This window comes from Ruditapes philippinarum, unplaced genomic scaffold, assembly GCF_026571515.1.
Source record: "Ruditapes philippinarum isolate M1 unplaced genomic scaffold, ASM2657151v2 ctg3452_1_1_1_1, whole genome shotgun sequence".
Classification (NCBI taxonomy): domain Eukaryota; kingdom Metazoa; phylum Mollusca; class Bivalvia; order Venerida; family Veneridae; genus Ruditapes; species Ruditapes philippinarum.
Window position 1 is genome coordinate 203831 of NW_026864458.1, and position 23603 is coordinate 227433.

The 23603-nt window shown below is 33.1% G+C and overlaps 2 protein-coding genes across 2 annotated transcripts; both read left to right on the forward strand.

Moving 5' to 3' along the window:
- Positions 1 to 203: 203 nt before the first annotated feature.
- On the forward strand, positions 204 to 15015 carry LOC132725679 (uncharacterized). The gene is made up of 6 exons (XM_060710855.1): positions 204 to 291; positions 640 to 1333; positions 11330 to 11616; positions 12275 to 12433; positions 13153 to 13475; positions 14735 to 15015. Exons 1-6 carry the CDS (start codon positions 204 to 206, stop codon positions 15008 to 15010), a joined length of 1827 nt encoding a protein of 608 aa, XP_060566838.1. The 3' UTR covers positions 15011 to 15015.
- Positions 15016 to 17612: 2597 nt separating this feature from the next.
- LOC132725680 (uncharacterized) lies at positions 17613 to 23009 on the forward strand. Its single transcript, XM_060710856.1, has 5 exons — positions 17613 to 18102; positions 19271 to 19516; positions 20506 to 20664; positions 21179 to 21498; positions 22159 to 23009. The coding sequence occupies exons 1-5, from the start codon at positions 18018 to 18020 to the stop codon at positions 22486 to 22488; spliced, it is 1140 nt and encodes a 379-aa protein (XP_060566839.1). The 5' UTR covers positions 17613 to 18017; the 3' UTR covers positions 22489 to 23009.
- Positions 23010 to 23603: the final 594 nt, after the last annotated feature.

Consider the following 23603-nt stretch of genomic DNA (forward strand, 5'->3'; position numbering starts at 1 on the left):
GGCTTGCTTCTCTTCCTGTTCAATACATTCTCATTCCTTTTGGCGACATATGTAAGTGTTTTACTTAATTCATTACAAACCTCTGTATTACTTGCAGTATACAAGTATATATAAAAAATCATATATAATAAATACATATTCAGATCGTAAACATCAAGTGTTTTCAACAGAGTACATTATTACTGATATAATTATACGTAGTGATGGATAGCAATCAGCAGAAAGGTTCAGATGTTGCTAGAATGATTTGGATTGTTGGAAGTCCGATCATTTTTGCTGTTGGAGTTTTCGGTAATCTTATGACGATTTTTGTACTAACCAGTAAAAGAGTCAAAACTACGTCAACTACTATTTTCCTGACATTTATTGCAGTGGCTGACTTATTTATGGTAACAATAATGTTGCCTCGGTGGTGGTTAATCTATCTGTTTGGATTCGATATCCGTCATATTCATAACATTGTGTGTAAAGTTCAATTTTTTGCCAACTATTTCTGTGGAGCCTACTCGTCTTGTCTGTTAGCGGCTTTGACAATCGAGCGTACCATATGTACCGTGAAACCTTATAGGGTGAAAACAATATGCACTTTGCAAGTTGCGGTAATTGTTTCTATTGCTCTCGCATTTACATTATTTGCAGTTCATGGACATGTTTTAATTGGTATTAAATTGAGTGATGTCGTCATTGTTGAGACGTCTACAGCAAGGAAAAAAATAATTCCACATAATTTAACAGTGTGGCTGACAAATACATCATGCGAAAGTATCCTACACCAGATTCCTGATATTGAAATTGATTACATAGATGACCTTATGTTAGAGACACTTTGCAACATTTCCTTCAATCCAGATATTGATAACTTAGCAACTATACAAGAGTCAACCAAAGATAGAAAAATAAAAGTATGTTGGTATGACGACATTAATTATGGACAATATTTTTCTGGAATACATCAGATCATGGCAACTGTCAGCTATATAATTATACCAGCTACGATCTTCTTCGCTGGTTTTATAATTATAATAAAGAGCCTCCATGAAAGTAAAAACTGGCGCAAGCGTATGGGGACGGAGTTCATGCGGACTAAGCGAGCGTCTGACAACCATGCTACACAGATTACCGTAACATTGCTTTTTGTAAACATCGTTTTCATTATAACGACGACACCTGCGTTAATTTATCTGATGGGAAGATCAACCTGGGTTGATGAGAACCTCGGAATGACAGAAGAACAGGAGATCATATGGGCGATTGTGAATTTGATGGTGTACATAAATCACTCTATCAATTTTATCTTGTATTTCCTCAGTGGACAGCGGTTCCGTCGTACAGTGTTAGAAACTTTTAGATGCACGAAAAGTCCGAGTGACGAACGTGGATCAGGCGTTTCCTTTAATAATGTTAGACTTTCTTCCGTATCTAGCAGTTACGACTTAAGTCTCAAATAGCTTTTTACCTAATAGCCTAACCTTATGTTTATAGGTTGAATATCTTTTTTTAAGTGCATTATTGAGTCTTTTTCTTCAAATTTTAACTGGTCTCCGCTACCTGTATTGATCAAATGAATTTTCAAACTGATAATAATTGATGTAGATGAATATAAAATGATATAATATTATAATTATTTTTAGAGCTAAAAACGTTTTTTAACTTAATGATTTTGAACCCTTGAAATGAACTTTTGCGACTGCTCACTTTTTTTCGAACACCATCAAAAACCGTAAGTTACACTATCCAATATTCGTTGAACTTCCTGCAAGATCTTAAGACAAACTTGAAAAAAGCAGATAATTGGGCTGTGTACATAATTTTGATTTATTTTAATATCTTTTGTGTGTTGTGATTTAAAACAAATTGGTGTTATTTTTTTCGATTGTGTTACAATTTTAACTAAGTAAATCAAGAGTCCAGTAATTTATATTTAAGTTATAATATCAACGGCAAATGGGTAAAACCGATACTTTCAAAAAGGTAATGAAAAGGCCTTCGTGTATGTCATTAAATGTTGCCAATTGTAGGTAGGGTACTTATTACATGTTTTAACATGAGGTCCGTATGTCCGAAACATAAGAGAAAAAAATGTTGTTTTACCTTATGGAAAAAAGTTTTATTTGTTCAATGCTTGAAATATCTGTAAGTGTTTATTAATAATAAGCACAAACAGTATGTATTTTTCTGTACGTTTCAAAATCATGCATTCATTTGCTACCGGGTTTTTGTTATTGTACTAAAATGCTTTTGTTGTCCTGAGCTAGTGTGTTATTTGTCATTTGTTAACCGTTATAAGAATGGTCTAGTAAGGTATGTTTGATTTGTGAACCTAAAGTCATTTTATATTACAAGTATACATATATCAAAATTGATAAACTTCGTATCTGAACTTTCAAGTCGTCACCATATATTATTGCCTTAGTGAACTAACTTTTTATTTTATAATTTTTACAGACATATCATAATTATTCTAATTAATTTTTTACTTGAACTTTAAAGACGTTATGATATATTGTCGCCTCAGTGAATTAGCTTTGAAATAGCCTAAATATATTCTCGCCTTAGTGACTTTACTATAAAATGGTATGTATATGTTATCGACTCATTGACTTAACTTTTAAATGACTTGTAAATCTTATCGTCTAAGTGACTTAACTTTCAAAAAGTCTTAATATCTCATCACCTCAGTGGCAAAACTTTAAAATGGCCTTATTATTTATCGTCTTAGTGACTTCTAAACTTTAAATCGTCTTATTATCTTACCGCCTCAATGACTAAACTAAAAAATGGTCTTTATATCTAATCGTCTTTGTGACTAAAAAATGGTCTTTAAATCTAATCGCCTATGTGACTTAACTTTAAAAATGGACTTAAACTCTTATCACTTTAAATGGCCTTATCATTTTATCGTCTCCGTAAATTAACTTTAAAATGGTCCTTATGTACAATTATCTTAATGACTTAACTTTAAAATTGTCCTTATTATCGTCTCAATTACTAAACTAAAGTGGTCTTTAATCTATAAAATTTCAATGCCTTATTTTATTTTTTAGTCGGACTGTTCGGCCCGTAATCCCTGAACGTTAATGTTATTTACTGACATCAACACTAGGTTCATAACAGAAACTTTGCTACTATATACGATGATAAATAAATTTGATACAAATTCAGAAAAACTCATGTTCCATGATAACCGCCGTATGAACACATCTGCGGATGTTTCTAAATTCAAAATTTCACCATTTTCGTGTTAAATGTTGAATTCTGCTTAAGCCGGTGCTAGGGGGCGTGGACGGTACCTTGCACTTTCCAGTACCGTCCATGAACAGGCTCAATCAAACAGAGCCTGCAACATTTTCAATTTGTTGTGTTGAACTTTCTTTAGGGATTCTGTTTTTTCTGTATTTTATGAGAAAGACACATCATGATCTATTGTAACTTAATTAAATCATCACCCCAAAAGAAAAAAATGCATTGTCCGCCTACTGTAACTTTAGATATGTACTTAACATATTAGTACAAGATAAAATTGTAGACAATTACAGTTAATTGTTTTAATATGAAAAATGATAATGTTGAATAATATTTGATTACAATTATACTTTTGGTTTTAAAATGTTAGTATATTCTTTGAAATGTAGGTAAATTGTAATTACATGATTGTATATAACTAACAGCATATTTTATGTCCTTTGTGTTATGGGAATATAAGCTTGTCTTTTAAAGGCCCATTATGCCCCAGAAATGGTTCATTTTATTTCTCAAACTATTTTTTATTTTAATTTTGGTATTCTTTTATAGTTTCCTGACAATTTTATACATTATTGCATTTATAGTCGTTTATTATTGTGTATGGAAGACAAAATACTACTTGATTTACATTTTGTTACTTTTGTGACATTTTTTACATTAAGTGCTATTTTCTTCAAGAAATAGGCATCTAAAATGCTCGATAGAATTCATGTTTGACCTTTCTGAAGAAATAAATATTTATTCATTTATGAGGCATAATGTGTATTTAAGGAAAACGACACACACATTCAATATGTGGCTATAACAAGCAAACTACAAATGCTGATGCATACATAAAGCAGGTGAATTTCATCTCAGTAAGTTTGTGTTTCATTTTGATATTAGAGAAATATTTCAGAAATAAAGCTGATGTATTGGATTGGGTTTAACAATGCCCTAACATATATCGCGACTTTCCAGCTTTACTGTTGGAGGAAGAACTCCGGCGCCATTCTGTTCATAATATCGAGCACGAACGGACACCTGAATAGAACAATCGACGTTCCGTAAGCTTGATAGATAGCTTCCTTACATGAAAGAATCCAAAGTCTTTGTCGTGATTTGAATCTGCAGCGGTGAGGGGCAAGTGGTTTGAAGTAAATGACCTTAACCACTCGGCCACATACGACCTAGGCTGTTGAAATGTGACATTTGTAAGCATTGTGTGTAACCAATTTTATGAGCAATTATTTTAGAAACTACTTTTGTTGTGCCTTCTACAATATCAAATAAACAATTAAGACAAAGCCTTACAGACATTGTGATATTTGATCATTATTAAGTGAAATGTGGTTTCCTTTGAGCTTGAGGCTAGTTTTACGCCATTTTGAAGATTAACGAAGTTAATTGATATTTTATCTTAATCCTAAAATGTGATGCCATTATATTTGAGGTAAAGCTCAACAATCTAAGATAAACAAATCTCAGTTTTCGTTAATTAATCTTTTACTTCATTCAATATAATAATTTTAGTTTTAATAATAAGGGACTTTTATTGTTCTTATTCAGACGTGGGCAAAATATGTTTACAAATAATAATTTATTTCAGGAAACAATTATCAAATTGTATTAGATTACAATATGCAGTCAAAATGTTGAAAGTTTGTCAATATCTAATTATCATGTTTCTTCATAAGTTACTAAAAAAATACACTGACAAGGTCGCTCGCAAATAGCTTGAATATTTTCGCCGATAAAAGGCGCTAAACCTGTGTCATATTTCAGTACCATATATGAAACGGCGTTGCCTCATAAAACGGCTTAAATCACATTTTATCGGCTTATTTTCAATTTTCTACGTCACCAGAAATTTAGTAAATGTCATTTGCCTACAAAAAAAATCGAAATTATACGGTATTACTAATAACAGTCCACAAAAAGCCAAAATCACAATCAAAACAGAGGTCAAGCCATCATTTTCACGAATGATATTGAAAAGTAAGCAATTTTGTGGAAACAATCTTGGTGAGGGACAAAGTATAAGATCTTCAAAGCTGCTTGCGGCTTTTCCTTTTTCAGTTTGGTTAAATAGATAATATAGAAACCACAGATACCCGAAATGCTTAAGTCATCAACTGATAATATATCACCATTTTTGTGCAAGTTTTATAATATTTTTTTAATTCAAATGAATATCTTATCTCATGGGGAAAAGAATTATTGCACCAATAGTTAAAAAAATGTGACATTTACGAATTAAAAGATATAGAGGTATCTCATTCATAAATATTTTGGCTTAAATTTATTTACAGCTTCTACTCAATAGGTTAACCATATGGGCAAATGAACATGACACAATTTCAAAAAAATCAAATTAGTTGTCAGAACGGGAAGTCTATTATTGATTGCATGTTTATTTTACATTCTATAATTGCTAAAAGCTTTAATTCAGGGAAGGAATAATACTGCATTTTTTATTGATTACCATTGTTTTGATAAGAATGAAAGTTCAATTATATTGCAAAACTTATTTTAGAAAACGTAAGCCGAAATTACTGAACGTACAAGACTGTTAAATCGTGTGTAAAGTATAAAAATTCTTATTCTGAGTACTTTAGCTCTAATATAAGCCTAAATCAGGGAGACGCTATTTCATCTCTTCTTTCCTTGTTGAACGTCAACGACATAACGCAATATAATTACAATATGAGCCGCGTCATGACAAAACCAACGTAATGCGTTTGCGACCAGCATGGATCCAGACCCGCCTGCGCATCCGCGCAGTCTGATCAGGATCCATGCTGTTCGCTTACAAACCCTATTACAAATAGAGAAACTGATAGCGAACAGCATGGATCCTGATCAGACTGCGCGGATGCGTAGGCTGGTCTGGATCCATGCTGGTCGCAAACGCACTATGTTGGTTTTGTCGTGACGCGACTCATATTATAAAGTAATTACAATTACTAAAGGAATGTAACAAGTACTATAATACTTTTTACGATGGCATTTGGTTAACAAAGGTATAAGATATGGAGGATATTGAATGAGTGTAGTTTAATACTAAATTTATTGAACGACATATTATGCGAGCCTTTGGCGAGCATAATATTGTTTTATTCAACGAGTTCAATAAATTTAGTATTGAATCTACACGAATATAATATTCTTTTTATCACATATAAAAAAAAGAACAGTAAACTGTTTAAATGAGTAATTTTTCAGTAACGCGTTTATAGTGTAAAGCTTTAACGCTATATTTCTATATAGCGCAAATGAGGTCACGTTTTTTTTATAGTGTAATATCGTTTCTATTAAATGGCTTTATTACACTCCCGCGGTTTATGTGATAAATGTTATTCTGTGATGTTTTTAAGTACTTTAATTGATGGCATGTAAACAATTATGTTACCACGTAAAGTTAATAACAAGTCTTGAACAACAGTGTTACCTCGTAATGGTCATAACATAACGATGATGCAACAAAAGTTTTACCAACTTTAACTTTCAATCATGTGAAGAATCGATCAGTGTTGGTGAAAATTAATGAACATCCAATCAAAGAAATAAATAAACACAGCAAATTGGTAAGTAGATAAGTCTCATGTCATCTGTGTATTTTAGCAGAATATTTAGATGCGGGTCAAATGGTCCCTAAGACCTGCCAATCATTATAGTAATTCAAAAACGCACTTTGAGGACTGTGTCAGATATCTATCGGATCTGTATTGTGATGTTAAATAAACTATTTTTTGTCCGTTTTAAGTCTTTAATAATTGCACTTATCATTACACTTAACTGTCTTATAAATAGAAAATCTGTGTCATGTATGTAATAAAGGTATTGGATTTCCGTATGACATAGACGAGTGGCCTATTGTTAACTTATTTTATGTAATGCTACTCTACCTATTAATTTAAATAGTCTACTGAAGACAAAACATGAAAGCAAAAAGAAAAATAAATCAAAGGTTTAGAAAAGTTCACTGAAAAATCACTCATAATGCTTGAGGTATCACACCGCTTTATTTTATATGGGATTTTTTTTCAAGACACTTTTCGTCTGTTGTACATGATTTAAGATATGTAAGTATAATTTACAAACTTGATAAACAAGATGGTGAACTTTGATCACTTTTATCTGTAATTGTTATACTATACCAAATCAACTCAAATGTTTAATAATTAATATACCATTTTAAGTATGCCTTATGTTTTGAGTACGTATATTTTTTTAATTTGTGCGTCAACTTATCAGTGTGGCCATACCACGTGACTATGACGTCATTTTCGGCATCATTTCCAAGACAAATGTTGCTCGATTCGGAATTGAAAATAGCCGTAAATATTTTATTTCTGTGCCAATTTCTTTGGGATATGCACCAGTCTACGGGGAAAAATATAAGCTTTCCACAGAATATTGGATCGTCGTCAGTTTATAAGCCGTTTTATCAAACACTTTGCATAACCTTGGAAGTTGCTTGTATTTGAGCGGGCTTCAGTTGCAAGCTCTTTCGTTTTCTGGCGTTATCTGGTCTACGCCATGATTAAAAAGTCAGGTTTACATCAACCGGGAGTACGGAAGGCAAAACTCTACCTAAATATGTTCATATTTTTATTATGAATGACATAAATCTTACATTTTTCTTCAATTGTCAATTCTGGCACCTGTTCCAAGTCGAAAAAAAGGACTACAGTTTAAAGCAGATTTTAGAATCTGTTGCAAATGCAAAGCATCATGCCTACCGTACTCTTTCTACAATTTAGTTTTTTATTGTTGATCTTTCACAGAGAGATTGTGGAAAAAAAACTAATGTTTCTTAAAGCAATTACACTTACATGTATCGCAATAGTGCACGACACGTAGATTTAGTCCTGTCGAAAAATAATATTTTTGGTTTCGTTTTGAAGATGTTTGAAGTATTGCTCATCTTATCCTATGTAGTTAAAATGTGTTTTATTCTATTTCACAATGGCGAAATTGATAAGAAATATATGTGCTCTTAGTGAGAGAAAGAGTTAAAATAAAAAAAAAAAAAAAAAAACTTTTGTATGCTACGGAAATTGTTACACTTTAACGCGAGTGTTGTAAAGTTATAAGGTAATTTTTTTCATTCTATTTTTTGTAAAGAGTAACTGACAAACACTGACACACGTGAATGTGACGAATAGGTTCTTCTGTCGTCAAAAGAGAGACTTTTAAAAGGTATATATTTGGAATTGCCGTATTATAAATTTCTATAGAGTTTGATAAACGAAATCACAATTTGAAGTACTATGCACATTAATCAGTATCAAAATCAAGAATCTAATTGCCACGCGCATTAACATGACGTTGACATTTTATGCTAATTAAACTATAAGCACTTTCATCATCAATAAAGAGCGAGAATGGAGACCATGTGGAGTAAACAAAGTAAAAAATAGTAAACAGATAAATGATTTTACAAAACAAAACATTCAAAAAGACGGAAATAACAATGATTATCAATAATTATATGAATATTTACATTAAGATCTGTAATAGCAACACCGGCAAGATCTATAACTGGGGTCCATATGACACTGATGCGTCCATTGAATAATTGATAGCTAACATAAACTAAGTAAAATTACGATTACTTTTGAAGAGTATATTCAATTTTTATACTTCAACTGTCAAATGACTTACTTCTTTATTTACATATCAGATAATTCACTTATTTGGCAAATGCATTATGTTTATCATGTTTTAGATTTTAATATGTGGTCCTTTTTTAAATCTTAAAATGCTACAAAAATCCTGTTGAGGACATCTGCATGTCATGCCGCGTGCAATAATCCATGCATTTACAGCCAATGACCACATCGATAAGAAATAGTCCCAAATAGCCCTATCGTTTTTATTTAGTTGAAAGAGACATTATTGTTAAAACATTCTACTCGATTTAAATGTTTTCAAACCATAAATATTCCGTTCCCTTCCTCTCTTTATTACAATGTGTATTAGTGAGCTCTCTGATAAAGCTGGGTTGACTGATATAATTAACTAAATTTGTCAGATATGCAGTTTATTAACAGAAATAAATGCAATAATAAAATAAATAGTGTTTAGTGTTCCTAAGTGAACGAAGTTATATCCAGTTCACGAAAAACGGTTACCGTGGGTATGAAAACAGGATGTAAAAATATTTTTATCAACGAGTGCCACTGTGTTAAAAAGCTGAATATATCATACTAAAACATTGCTACAGGTTCTTTACCAAGTATATACGAGTATATATGGTTATACGTATAAATAACTCTTTTCAAAAGAATAACATTTGACTTTAAAATTGCCGCGTTGAGGCGTAAAGTTCCCTTTTCACAGTATACAAATGGAAGTGATCCTGAATGTGCACGTTCATTGGACAGGCTAGCTAAGTCAAACCGAGCCTGCAACATTTTCAATTTGGCCGTTTTTGGCGATATTTAGAGTTTCTGTTTTCTCTCTATTTTGAATATTCCACGTTTAGTATTGCTTCATGACACTAATAGATTTTTCATAATCATTACCGTGAAAGAGAGAATGATTATATTCTTTACAAATGCTTTTTACGACTTTTAAAATCACTTATAGCGCAGCGAGTAAAAATCATTTAAATATTCATTTGTGTTTATGTAAATCGTATAATAGTAAATAAAATGTTTTTCATGGTTAACATAATTATAGAAAGAGAACGGTAGGCATGTTGCTTTGCATTTGCAACGGGTTCTAAAATCTGCTTTAAACTGTAGTCCTTTTTTTTCGACTTGGAACAGGTGCCAGAATTGACAATTGAAGGAAAATGTAAGATTTATGTCAATCATAATAAAAATATGAACATATTTAGGTAGAGTTTTGCCTTCCGTACTCCCGGTTGATTTAAATCTGGCTTTTAATCATGGCGTAGACCAGATAACGCCAGAAAACGAAAGAGCTTGCAACTGAAGCCCGCTCTAATACAAGCAACTTCCAAGGTTATGCAAAGTGTTTGATAAAACGGCTTATAAACTGACGAAGATCCAATATTCTGTGGAAAGCTTATATTTTTCCCCGTAGACTGGTGCATATCCCAAAGAAATTGGTACAGAAATAAAATATTTACGGCTATTTTCAATTCCGAATCGAGCAACATTTGTCTTGGAAATGATGCCGAAAATGACGTCATAGTCACGTGGTATGGCCACACTGCTTATGAAAGGTTTACTTAAAGTTTTTGTGACAGTAAACGGGGTCGTTGAATCAAATCATGTTGGTAATTCTTCATATCATAGTGTATTATTTCACCAATTACAATACTGATTTGTACATGTTTTTATTTAAGGTGTTGTGCATTGTTAACTTTGTTACAATTTTTCTAACATATCCATACAGAAATGCACCATATCATTTAAGCGAACAATTTCCTTTATCAGGTATGTCCTTATATAGTGATTTAAATTAATGCCCTTAAAATCGCTATAGCGATGTTTATAAAATTACCAAACCATGCATCTCTAATTTCAAATATCTTCAGTGCCAATGCATATGCATGCTCGGACATTTTTATGCCAAAACATTTCGTTTTTGAATTGATAAAACACAAAGCAACTAAACGTTTCATGTCCACAACGCATAACATCCCACTGGCTCCGAGCCCATAAATGAACCGCGCCACGACAAAATCAACATAATGGGTTTGCGACCAGCATGGATTCAGACCATCCGCGCAGTTTGATCAGGGTCCTTGCTGTTCGCTATCAGTTTTTCTACTTGTAATAGGGTTTGTAAGCGAACAGCATGGATCCTGATCAGACTGCGCGGATGCGCAGGCTGGTCTGGGTCCATGCTGGTCGCAAACCCATTATGTTGGTTTTGTCGTGACGCGGCTCAAATCATAAATACTCACAAAAGGGAATACTTGCTTGATAAACAAGCCTTTTTTTAACACCATGATGAAACTGTGTGTAACTATTTTATCTTTTAGAGGCTAGTGTACAACATTCATTTCGATGGTATGACATTTACTTATTAACAAAAGATGTGATATAATAAGTCCTCACCAAATTACAGTACAATTGAGTACCATTACAGCTAGTTAACAGAGTTTTGATATTGATACAAAAAGAGAGTGGGTGACTGAAGCACGTTCTGTCTTGGTTATTTCAGATGATTCTCATGATATATGTACAGACACTATAAATGATGAAGCAGGCGAACTCCGTTTTGATTCACAGAAGCTATCGTCCTACAGTTTTGGTAACAAATGCAGTGTTACAGTGCAACCACAGTCAGACTTTCTCCCGCAACCTATACTAGTATTATTTTATTTTACAAAGTTTGGCCTCAGTGAAACATGCGAATACTTGAACGTTACAGTCCAGGAAGGATTAATATTAAGGAAACCAGTTCAAGGTGGGTAATTTATTATAACATGCGCTACGTATATAACCCATTTGTAAAGTGGACACATTTTCAGCAATATTGAACATGGTACGCCTCACCTATCCACCTGGTAAATTGTTTCCATGGTTTTAAATTTATCCACGTTTATGTCCTCACTGTACCATTTTCATATTAGATAAGTAACCTACCCAGATTTGGCCTTGCAATTGTTAAATGCTTGTTAATAAGGTTTACCTATTTCGATATAAAAAAGAACGCGAAGGTCAGAGTAAACTTGTGTATGATGACCGCGTAATGTACTGGTAAAGTTGATCTGCATATCAGTCTAGATGTGAAATGTTGCTTTGCAAAAAGAACACAAACATACAAAACACACCTAAAAAACAAAACAACAACAACAATAAAACGACCAATAGATATGTTACACATCCTATGCTAGGTTAAGGTGATTGGTAGTCTAGTGGTTAAGGTGTCTGTCTATCAATTCAGGGAGCATATGATCCAGCTCTACTTGGGCCACGACCGTGTCTCTTCATATGACACCAGTACTGGTTGGTCCCGGAAAGCGGACTCGAAAGTGATTAATGTAAGTTTCAAGAACTTGTTTCACAATCGCGCTGTAAACTAAACTACATATCCTTTAATTAAGTTGAACAATTTCTTACAGGCTTACCAAGACATTTGTGCGGGCACAACACGTCACTTGAAGATCCGTCACAAATATTTACGACAGAAGCTTCCATATTCACGGTCACGTTTCAAAGACAGAAAATAGCTAGCTACCCAAGATGGAACTTTACAATAAAGTATATTGCTTTTAGTTTAGGTAGGTCAGATTATACCAAGAGTTAGAAGTAGCGAATAAAGTTTGTAAGGCATTCATTACACCTTTTCAGTTTCTTAAATTAAAGTCACTTTATGCCACAGAAACGAAAAAAACTCTTCTGAATAAAGGGCAAACATTTACTAGTATTTCATTACCTTTAAACAATGGTTTTAGAGCATGTTTCATGCTTACGACCCGAAGAAAGTAGCGCTGAATGTGAAAAAAAAGTTTATAATAAAGGTACCAGATTATAAACAAAGTAGTATTTCGACATCAATTCAAAATACTTAATCACTATATCTTTACTAATTTGCAAACGGCAACAGGAGCAAAAGATGACCAACGTGTAGCATATTGGAAATTATAACAGAAAAACAGACATAAAATATTTTGAGAAATAAGACTGAAATCATTTCAAAGTCCACATGGGCATTTATAAAGCATATTTCATCGCCACTTCTGATTGAATTTTTTCTCGACATCTTAAGGATAGACATCTTTAGACAGATGCCATTCTATTTTATGAATAAAACAAACATTCTAGAATATGGATACATATAAATATCATACAATCAAATTGTTAGTCTGCACTTTTCAATTTAAAAACAATTCCACTACCTTATTATCTTTTATTATATCGCATATGAAAATGAATTTATTCAAAATATATCAAAAGGAATAAATATTCAAAATAAATAATAAGATTTATTTGTAAACAGGTAAATGCGATAAAGCGGGTGTGTATAAGTGCACCAATGGACACTGTATTGCCAATGATTACATGTGCTCTAATGACGTCAACGCATGTGGCGATAATGGTGAACACATGCAAAGTTGTGCTATACATGATGCAGTCATAGACACTCTGAAGATCATTGGTGAATTTAGTTGGATCATACTAGTTATCATTGGGTTGTGTGTTTTGAAAGGCTGTTGGAAGCGGTGCAGGGAAAAGTATAGATCATCTAGATCGTCTTGTCGGTGCAATTTGTTCGAACATTTATCAAATTGCCGTATATCTATACGTAGAAGGTTAAACACGGTAACTGACGATTTTAACATTTAAACACATTTCTTTTAATCTATCTAAGATGTATGTATAAATTTAAGAGTCTTTTTTATGAGTTTAAACAAGCTACCGGACAGTTGAATATTCTAGCCAGGAGTAAAAGTGCTAACTTTATATTCAGCATTCATGTTTATTCCTTTAAATAAAATAATTAATATATTCATATATTCGAAAACGAGTGTACATTTACCGGATATCGTTCAAATTTGCGAGTGAGACTAAAAACTTGGTGGTGCTCCAATCATACTTTTATCATTTCGGTGTATTTAAGGATGAAAAAGCATGCCTAAAGGTGACGTCATTTCGTCGTTATGAATAAAGTTGTAATTTCATAGCTATTGTAAGAAAATAGTATGGATGAAATTACATTAATCTCCATGGAACATTGTCATTTTGAGATAAAGAATTTAACATATTGTAGGAAATGGTAGATAATGCAAGAAAAACTATCTGACATAATGCTTATGGTTCATATCGGAATATCCGCCCGTCAGGTTCGCACCCATTGGCGGCAACTCGACAAGCCTCTTTACCGGCCCATGGATGTGTCCTCTCGGGGCGGATATTTAGATCCGAACCGTGACATTTGACAGATATTATTACTCCAGCACTGTTAGTAAGGTAAATCCCCCATTTGCAACGACGTCACATATGACAACATAAGCAGACGACGTTTGATATAGTTTGGCGCCAATTAAGGGAGCCGACAGAGGTATTAGCAGTTAGCACTATAGAATTCAGTCAAGAAAACGGTTGCGGCGGGGTACAAACAAAGAACTTTATAAACTTGATATGAGCCGCGTCACGACAAAACCAACATAGCGCGTTTGCGACCAGCATTGATCCATGCTGTTCGTTATCAGTTTCTCTACTTGTAAAAGAGTTGGTAAGCGAACAGCACAGATCCTGATCAGACTGCACGGATGCGCAGGCTGTTCTGGATCCATGCTGGTTGCAAACGCATTATATTGGTTTTGTCGTGACGCGGCTCATATTGAAACACAAATAAAAACATCAATCGTATGGCTATTTTTAACATTTATTTGTTTATCACATATGCAAAATTGTATTGATTTACGTCAAAAACTTTTTAAGTTATATCAAAATTTGATTTACGCACATTTTTTTATCCGTCCTCGTATATCTAATTTTCGTTAAATCATTAATTATAGTTTTGTTATCTGTCATAACACTCAAAAGTGGTGTTTCGTTGATTGATTTGATATATATAGTTTCAGAGAAGCAGATCATCTTTTCGTGCACGTTCAATCAGAGATAGTTTTGAACTTCGGAATGCACAACGTGTACGGTCGTTACATGCACGTGAAAATGGGCGGGAAAGTTCAAATGAAGACCCTGCATCAGATGAACAAATAAGAGACCCAACTTCTCCAGAAATCCCTCCTCCTTCTTATGATGAAGTCGTAGCGTCATCAGATACGACGACCAGCGTTCCATCATATGAAGAAGTAATGCAAAATAAAAACAAATATGAAATAAATGTGTGATAATTTGCCTATAACTTTTCACTAGTGCCAAAATTTTTAAACTAGCTGTCCAGTTTTCAGGACGAAATGCTTTAGTAAGGACAAGGTGATCAATATCGTCCAATATTGCAATTCACATATGATATGTATATTGTCGTGTATCTTTTTATAAAACGTACGTAAATTCTATCCCACCATGCACATAATTATATTCTGTACGATTCTGCGACAGTAAGGCATAAAAATGAGCAAAACTGCAATATGTTTGCTATGTAAATATCTTTATTTCCAAAATTTAGCAAAGGTTTTTATTTATATTTCCCCCTTAATATTTTTTGTAAAGAAGTATTGTTGGAACGATGAGTAGACTTTAATGACAGGATTTACATGAAGTTAGGGAGCTGAAAGATACCAATTGTCGAAGATGGTCAAACTATGTAACAACGATGAACACGATGATGAGCGAAATTGTCGATATTTAATATATCTATCTTTAAATGTTTGTACAATGATGCAATCATTTGATTAATGGAATGTTATGATAACTACAAGACCATGAGACTGCTATTGTTTCGAAAGACATAGATAATCATACACGTGATTGTTTTTATTATTATTATAAAAAATGATAATATAAATGATTAAAAATAATAATAGATCTAATAATATTAATAATAATAACGACGACGACGACGACGACGACGACAACAACAACTACAACAACAACAACAACAACAATAATAACAGCAGCAGCAGCAACAGCAGCAGCAGCAGCAGCAACAACAACAACAAAACAACAACAACAACTATAATGATGATAATAATAATATGACTAGGTGAAATGTGTTTACAATGATGGTGTTATACCGCGGTTACAGCTGTATGATGACGTCACTGAGTGGATATCACAACTAAGATAAATTTACGTCCTTTTGGCCTCCTGTTTTTCCCTGTGCCCTGCTGGGTTCCGTACCAGCGGTTTTGTGTGATGGTTCTTGTGTTTTTAGTTCATTGTCTGCCGTCTTCATTGTTGATACTTTAGTGTTATAATTAGGTACATTTACTACTATTGTAATTTCATATATTTGCGACGATTAAACACGAGCGATTTCACTGTGTATATCCAGTAACGCCGGAATGATTAATTAACGCAAGATTTGCGCAAAAAGTATCGCAGAATACTTATAAGCGGATACCTGGCAGGATATCCAACGCGTGGACATTATTATTTTTTATCCCTCATCAAGATTATTTCCAAGAAATTGCTTACTTTTCAAGATCATTCATGAAAATGATGTTGGCAAGTTAATTTGCCTTCTGTCGACTCATACAAGAATGAAAATACCGGCTATGGTGCTACATACAAACTGGGCTGAAATTTAAAATAAGCTGTGTAACATACGGAATGCTCTAAGAACGATTTAACGTTAAAATGCTTGATTTGTTGAATGCACGAGGCTTAATTCATTCGGATATCATAATCATCTTTTCGTGTTTTTTTTATTCACAAGGTCGCTACTTTACTTAATGATATGAAATCTCTTTATCATTTTTAATTCGAACTGACACTTTTAGTGTCATATATCATCTATTAAGTTAAAATGTAACTAATGAATTAGATTGTAAATGAAAACAACCGTCACAATAAATAAATTAACGTCACTTCGGGGACTTAAGCGATGAACGACTAAATTCTATACTTGATTTGTTTCAATGAAACATTGATGTTAGAACGCCTCTACATACGTAAATGTATCTATTATTTACATTGATTTACAATGTATATTACATTCAGGTTTAACCGACCTTAAGCAAGCAGTGGGAAGGGGTCCCATATTAAGCAATATTTATAACACTATTACATTTTTTTCGTCAGTTACACGCCTATAGTTCAGTATTTATCAGGGATATATGAATTTAGTAGCGACAATGAAAATATGCAATCTTCACCAAGATGCACATTTTTTTAGGAATTCGCTCGATATACAATGTATATTTCAATAATTTGGCGTATTTAATCAAAGTTCCTTCATAGTTTTAAAACAATTGTATTCAGAAAAGCAACAACAACAAAACAGAAAAAAAAAAAATCAATAAAAAGATAAGCCAAAATACCACAATCGATTAAAAGAACTACTTTCAGAGGCTATAACAATGTTTTATATTCGAATAAAATATGCTTGTTTTTATTGCAATGAGACTTAAATAAACTGGTTAAACTTGATTCTCTTATTTATGTTATCAAACTCGGATATTGTCACCTTGCCCCCTTATGTAATAAATTTAGTTATGCAAATCTTTACACATGTATGTATCCAACTTCAAGAATTAAAATGACCAGGCCCCTTGTTCACTTAGATTTAAGGATCAGGATTGAAGAACAGGATCAAATTGAACAACTCATATATTTTCCATTGTTCATCCTCTTAGATTAAATTAAAAATTTTAACTATATAAAACTGAACTTGAAATAGCATGTTCATGAAATTTCAGAATTAATTTGTTGTTAATTTTACAAGATATAGGTATTTTAAAGTTGGTCAAAATATTGATCTTTATCCGATTATCTTGGTATTTGTGCCGTGTCACGACAAAACAAACATAATAGGTTTGCGACCAGCATGGATCCAGACCAGCCTGAAATATATTACTGAATAAATTACTTCAATACGCCAGTATATAAACATAACCTAAGGATTACTGACGGACTTGTGATTAACATATTTATGGGTCAAAAACCAGGGTTTTCAGAACATTGATTTACACTTTCCGTTCGCCGTAAACATTCCATTATTATATTACACATACCTGAGATATAAATAGAATATAGATTATTTGTACTACATACTATGTACGGACTGTATTTATATATTGGATATATACCATTCGTAAAGATGTAAATGATCAGATCTTAAAATGTGTTTTAAATTCTTCTTTTTACATCATTTATCATTTTAACACAAAATATGTGCTTTTTATAAAAAAGGATAGGTTGTATAAAAAAGGATAGGTTGAAAATTGAAACATCATGTTTAAAATGTTAAACAATTGTATTATATGTGGCATACTTATTCCATTGATACTGACCGGAAGATGTGCAGGATTTAAGACATGTAAGTTCAAGATTAAATCTAATTTATACCCAATCATTATAAATACAATGTGTTCATTATATCAATCGATTATATCAACCTTGTATTTAATATAAATTGTTATTAATTTTCTTCACCAATATCTTTATAACTTGTAAATGTCTACGAAATGATAATTGTAATATTATGTGAGAAAATATGTCTTGACTATTCAATATTCAAGTAAAGATAAAAAAAGAACTGAATGAAATACTTTATAAAAAACATTCAAACAGTTTAGTACATTTGACAACTTATGCAAATTTCTTTTGGAAAAAGTATTATAAGTTATGATATGTAGTGGTTTGGGTAGTATAGTATCCTCGGGATCAGGACAGTAAGCCAAGAAAGCGACCTGCACCGTCCGAGAATCGAACCCGGGTTGTCCGATTCACTTTCCAACTCTAACTGGACGGTTTCGTCATGATACGACATTTTATACGTTATTTTATGGTGTCGGTAATTCAACTGGGTTGTAAACGTTTAAGGAATATACCAATAATGCAACAATTTTATTAAAACTAAAAGGAAATTTCACGATATCAAATGTACATCGGCATGTACATGTATTTAAAGCTACGCATTCGAGCCCCAATTTCGAAGTAATACTCGTATAAAGTGTATATAGTTCTTTAAATAATTACGTCGAATCACTTGCTTTCTGACCGATGTTGGTTGCAATACCATCAAGAATGTCAATTGCTTATAAGCATCACGACAAAATTATGTTATAGCATTTGAGCCGCGTCATGACAAAACCAACTTAATGGAATGGCGACCAGCATGGATCCGCGCAAACTGATCAGGATTCATGCTGTTCGCTTACAGACCCTATAACATGAAGAGAAACTGATGCGAACAGCATGGATCCTGATCAGACTGCGCGGATGCGCGGGCTGGTCTGGATCCATGCTGGTCGCAAACCCATTATGTTGGTTTTGTCGTGGCGCGGCTCGTTTATTTTCAATTTTATTTCAACGCAACATTGTATATGGTATGGTATGGGGTATTAGACTATTTTACAAATATATACACAGGAAAACGTATGCTACTCAAAACAAGAATTCCTCCGTCATTACAATCTTCGGATAACAGTTGTATTTATAATTCAAACAGAATTAACACTTACTGTATGTCTTGGTTATTTCAGATGATTTTCATGATATATGTACAGACACTATAAATGATGAAGCTGGCGAACTTCGGTTTGACGCACAGAAGCTATCGTCCTACAGCTTCGGTAACAAATGCAGTGTGACAGTACAACCGAGGTCAGACTCTCTCCCGCAACCTATACTAGTCTCGTTTTACTTTACAAAGTTTGACTTAAGTGAAACATGCGACTACTTGAATGTGACAGTCCAGGAAGAATCAATACTAGGGAAACCAGTTCAAGGTGAGCAGTTAATAATATAATCAGCACTTCTAGTTGAACTATACTGTAGGCTAACGTGATAATGTACTCGGATAATTGCCATTGTTATTATTCCTCCCGTGTTTCCATGCTTGTGCAATCATTTTTTATTTAACCAGCAAAATTCTGATTCTTTGAGTATTGAGTATTTTAGCCAGCATCCATAAGAAACATCCACTGACACTTATGGTAAATTTAGCATACGCAAATAGCGGTAATAATGTGCTATCCCGACGAAACAAATTCTAAATCAAAGGTATTATAATATGTTAAATATGTCTTTTTTTAAGATTTCAAGCGCAGTGTCACTTCGTATACCACTTTAAGAAAGATGAAAACAGGACTTCTGGTCCTTCGGGATCTTCGAGTCCAGGCCTCATGGATATAAAATTTTTTTCTGAGTTCTGTCTCAAATATCATGATTTTCATTGGTCAGTGTACATTCTGTGGCAGTTACTGACCATTGAAATACCTGAGATTTGAGTTTGAGCATAGCGAATTCCTCTGTAGCCTTGGATCCAGCACTTATAAGAGTTGAAGATTGAGTGCCGCTCAAGACGGTGCTAGGGGCGTGAGGGATGTTGCACCTTTTCCATTATGTTCAGACGCAATTAAACCGAGTCTGCGATTTTCATATAATTTTGCTGTTTTAGTGCTTCCTTGGCATCAACTTTTTTCCATTTATTTACATGACATGGAAAGAATGTCATGTTACAATTTTCAGCAATACATGTCTAATTACCTCATTCTAGCTATGAAAAAAATTCTTTAGTCATGATTTCGAGTCCGACCAAGTTGCAAGTATATACATGCCGTCTGATCATACTGTTCACTGCAATATACCGAAATCTCCTTTACAGATACATGTAATAGACCATTGAAATTTCAAATATCGCCATGTTATTGCCATAAAGATATAGCTGACTGAAGGTTCATATTATGTTTTTTTAAGTATATTTTTATACTTGCAGGTTTAACAAAGTATTTGTGTGGGCACAACGAAACACTTGAAAAACCTTCCCAAATTTTCACAACTAGCGCAGACGTTTTCATCGTTACATTCCAAAGACAAAATATTGCTAGACACTCCAGAGGGAACTTTAATATAAAGTTTATAGCCATTTCTTCAGGTGAGTGAGGTTGAAATGTATGAAGCGTTTAGTATTAAAGCGTTAAATTATACCAAAGTTTTCATTTGTGTTATTATTATTGCGTTTTAGATTCAGAAATATCTTTCTGAACTTCACAAAATTAAGAAACATAATGAATATTATTAATGATATAAAGGCCGGTGGTTCTACTCAGGTGGCCGCTCATGACTGAAATCATGTAAGAAGGGTTAACTGAGCTCTTCTTCTCCTGTAAATCATGAAAGCCATTGACCTTTACATTGTGACTTATAACCCACTCCAAACAAACAAACAAACAAACAAACAGACAATCAAAGCAAAGCAAAGCAAATCAAATCATTCATTCTTTCATTCATCCATCCATCCATCATTCATTCATTCATTCATTCATTCATTCATTCATTCATTCATTCATTCATTCATTCATTCATCCATTCATTCATTCATTCAATCAATCAATCAGTCAGTCAATTAGATAATAAGTTCTATTAATAATCAATATTTTTGCGTACAGGAGAATGTGTGGGAAGCGATGTGTTTAACTGTTCCAATGGACGCTGTATAGCAGATCAATACAAGTGTTCTGATGACGTCAACGTTTGCGGAGATGACGATGTCCGTGAACAAGCTTGTGATATACTTGACGTTATAACAGAGTTAGTAGAGAATATTGGGGATTTTATACAGAAATACAGTTGGATTATCCCGGTTCTCATCGGGCTGTGTGTATTAAATTATCTTTGGAAGAAATACAAGGACAAATTTAGATCCTCTGGTCGGTGTGATTCCTGCAGGAATTGTTTAGATATGAATATACTTAATCGTTTTCATACGGTAATTATTGGTGATATATTCTATCTTTATGGAATAGATATTTCAAAGTTTTAAATTCACTATGAAATTATGGGTTGTATTAACATTGATAAATAGTTACCCAACTTGCAAAATATTGTAGGCCCTATACTGGTTGAAAATGGCTTCTTTCTTGTTTGCTTGAAAAACTTATTATATGGCATCGGCTACTTTAATTAAAAAGCAGGGAACAAGAAGTATTGCTTAAACTAGGTTGACCTATCCACTAATTGTAGTGCTTAGCACTATTTTTTGTTTAGCATAGAAACTGTTTAATGAAAACATTGACACTCGCAGCTTTGTCAGGGATGCAATGCGAACGTATAACACAATAAGATCTATTTAATGAAAATGTTTTTTTTTATATATAAAATGTATCTCGATCTCAAAAAATATATACATTTTTTTGTAATACGATTCATTTATTGAGTATTTTTTCCAACCACAAAATTAAGTCAAATAGATATCTGGTTATATATAGTATATTTATTATAAAGCGTGCATTGCCAAGTACAATATACAATGTATAACAATATTCAAACATATGTTTTGCATCAATCTATAAAAGATTTATTTATTTATAGATATTCTATGTATATTATGAGGTTTCGATTACAAAGAAAATAACATGTTTAATTTCAGGGGCACCGATCTTCAAATTCTTCTGCTCGCAGAAACAGTCTTCAACTTCAGACTGTCGACAACTCTACTGGTTTACAACCGTCATATACAAGTGAAAATGAGCGGGAAACAGGGGGAACTTTAGATGAATCTTATGATTCGTCTTCATCAGAATCTGACCTTATTTTGAACGAAGATCCTGCATCAGATGCGCAAATAAGTTTACAAGAACCAACTACCCCATCAGCTCCTCCTCCTTCTTATGACGAAGTCATGACGTCATCATATGCGAGCGCTCCATCATATGAGGAAGTTATCGAAAATAAGGACAAATACAAAACAGACATGTAAAAGAGATATTTGGGAAAATAGAGCTACCTCTAGAATACTAGATGCATTTGCATTTTCCTATTTTTACTTTATTGTTTGTGCCAAAGTTTTTATGCAGAAAATATGAGCCTTTATTTTTTTCCGTATCTTAAACCGGTTAAATTGCCTATGTATGATATTTTATACGTGTATGTGCAAAATATTTAATTAAATTTATTTAAAAGTTAATCATAAAGAAAAATATCAGCTAAAAAGCCTATATTGTTTCTCTTCTACTATTTGTAGACGAGATTTCTTTCTCAAATTATGTACATGTAGTATGTAAATGGAATGTGTATATTTGAGCATTTTGAATGCTACATTTAGAATGTGTATGCACATATGTTTATTTATACATTTCTGTTCTGTTAACATTTTCGACATTAACCTCAGATACCTCGCTTATGTGATAGAGATATATTTTAATTTTCAAAGTTATATATTCACAGATAATTCTATACTTTTCTATACTTTTATATTTCGTAATAAAGAACTATTTTGTACATGTGTTTACATTTCTTTAATTATAATCTACGTACATGAACTCATTCATAGTTTTCATTAACAACCAGGGACAATGTCCTGAGGATTCATAGAACCACCTATAAATGAGCCGCGTCACGACAAAACCAACATAAGGGGTTTGCGACCAGCATGGATCCAGACCAGCCTACACATCCGCGCAGTTTGATCAGGATCCATGCTGTTCGCTTACAAACCGTATAACTAGTAGATAAACTGATAGCGAACAGTATGGATCCTGATCAGACTGCGCGGATGCGCAGGCTGGTCTGGATCCATGCTGGTCGCAAACCCATTATGTTAGTTTTGTCGTGACGCGGCTCAAATATCAGCACAACAATGGAGTGTTCTTTAACGCTATACGTACGTCTCTTTAAACATAGCAAACAAAAATAAGCGAATAAAGGATTGCGGGAGAAGGGGACAGCAAAATAAACCAATCGCCCCTATAGAAATTGCTTACTAAGTTTGATAATAATTAAAGTTTGAGTAAATGATAATGTTTCTAATTATTTCTTATATTTTACATATTTTCAAATCAAGAACAAGACACCCAATGCATCCATTTTAGATCA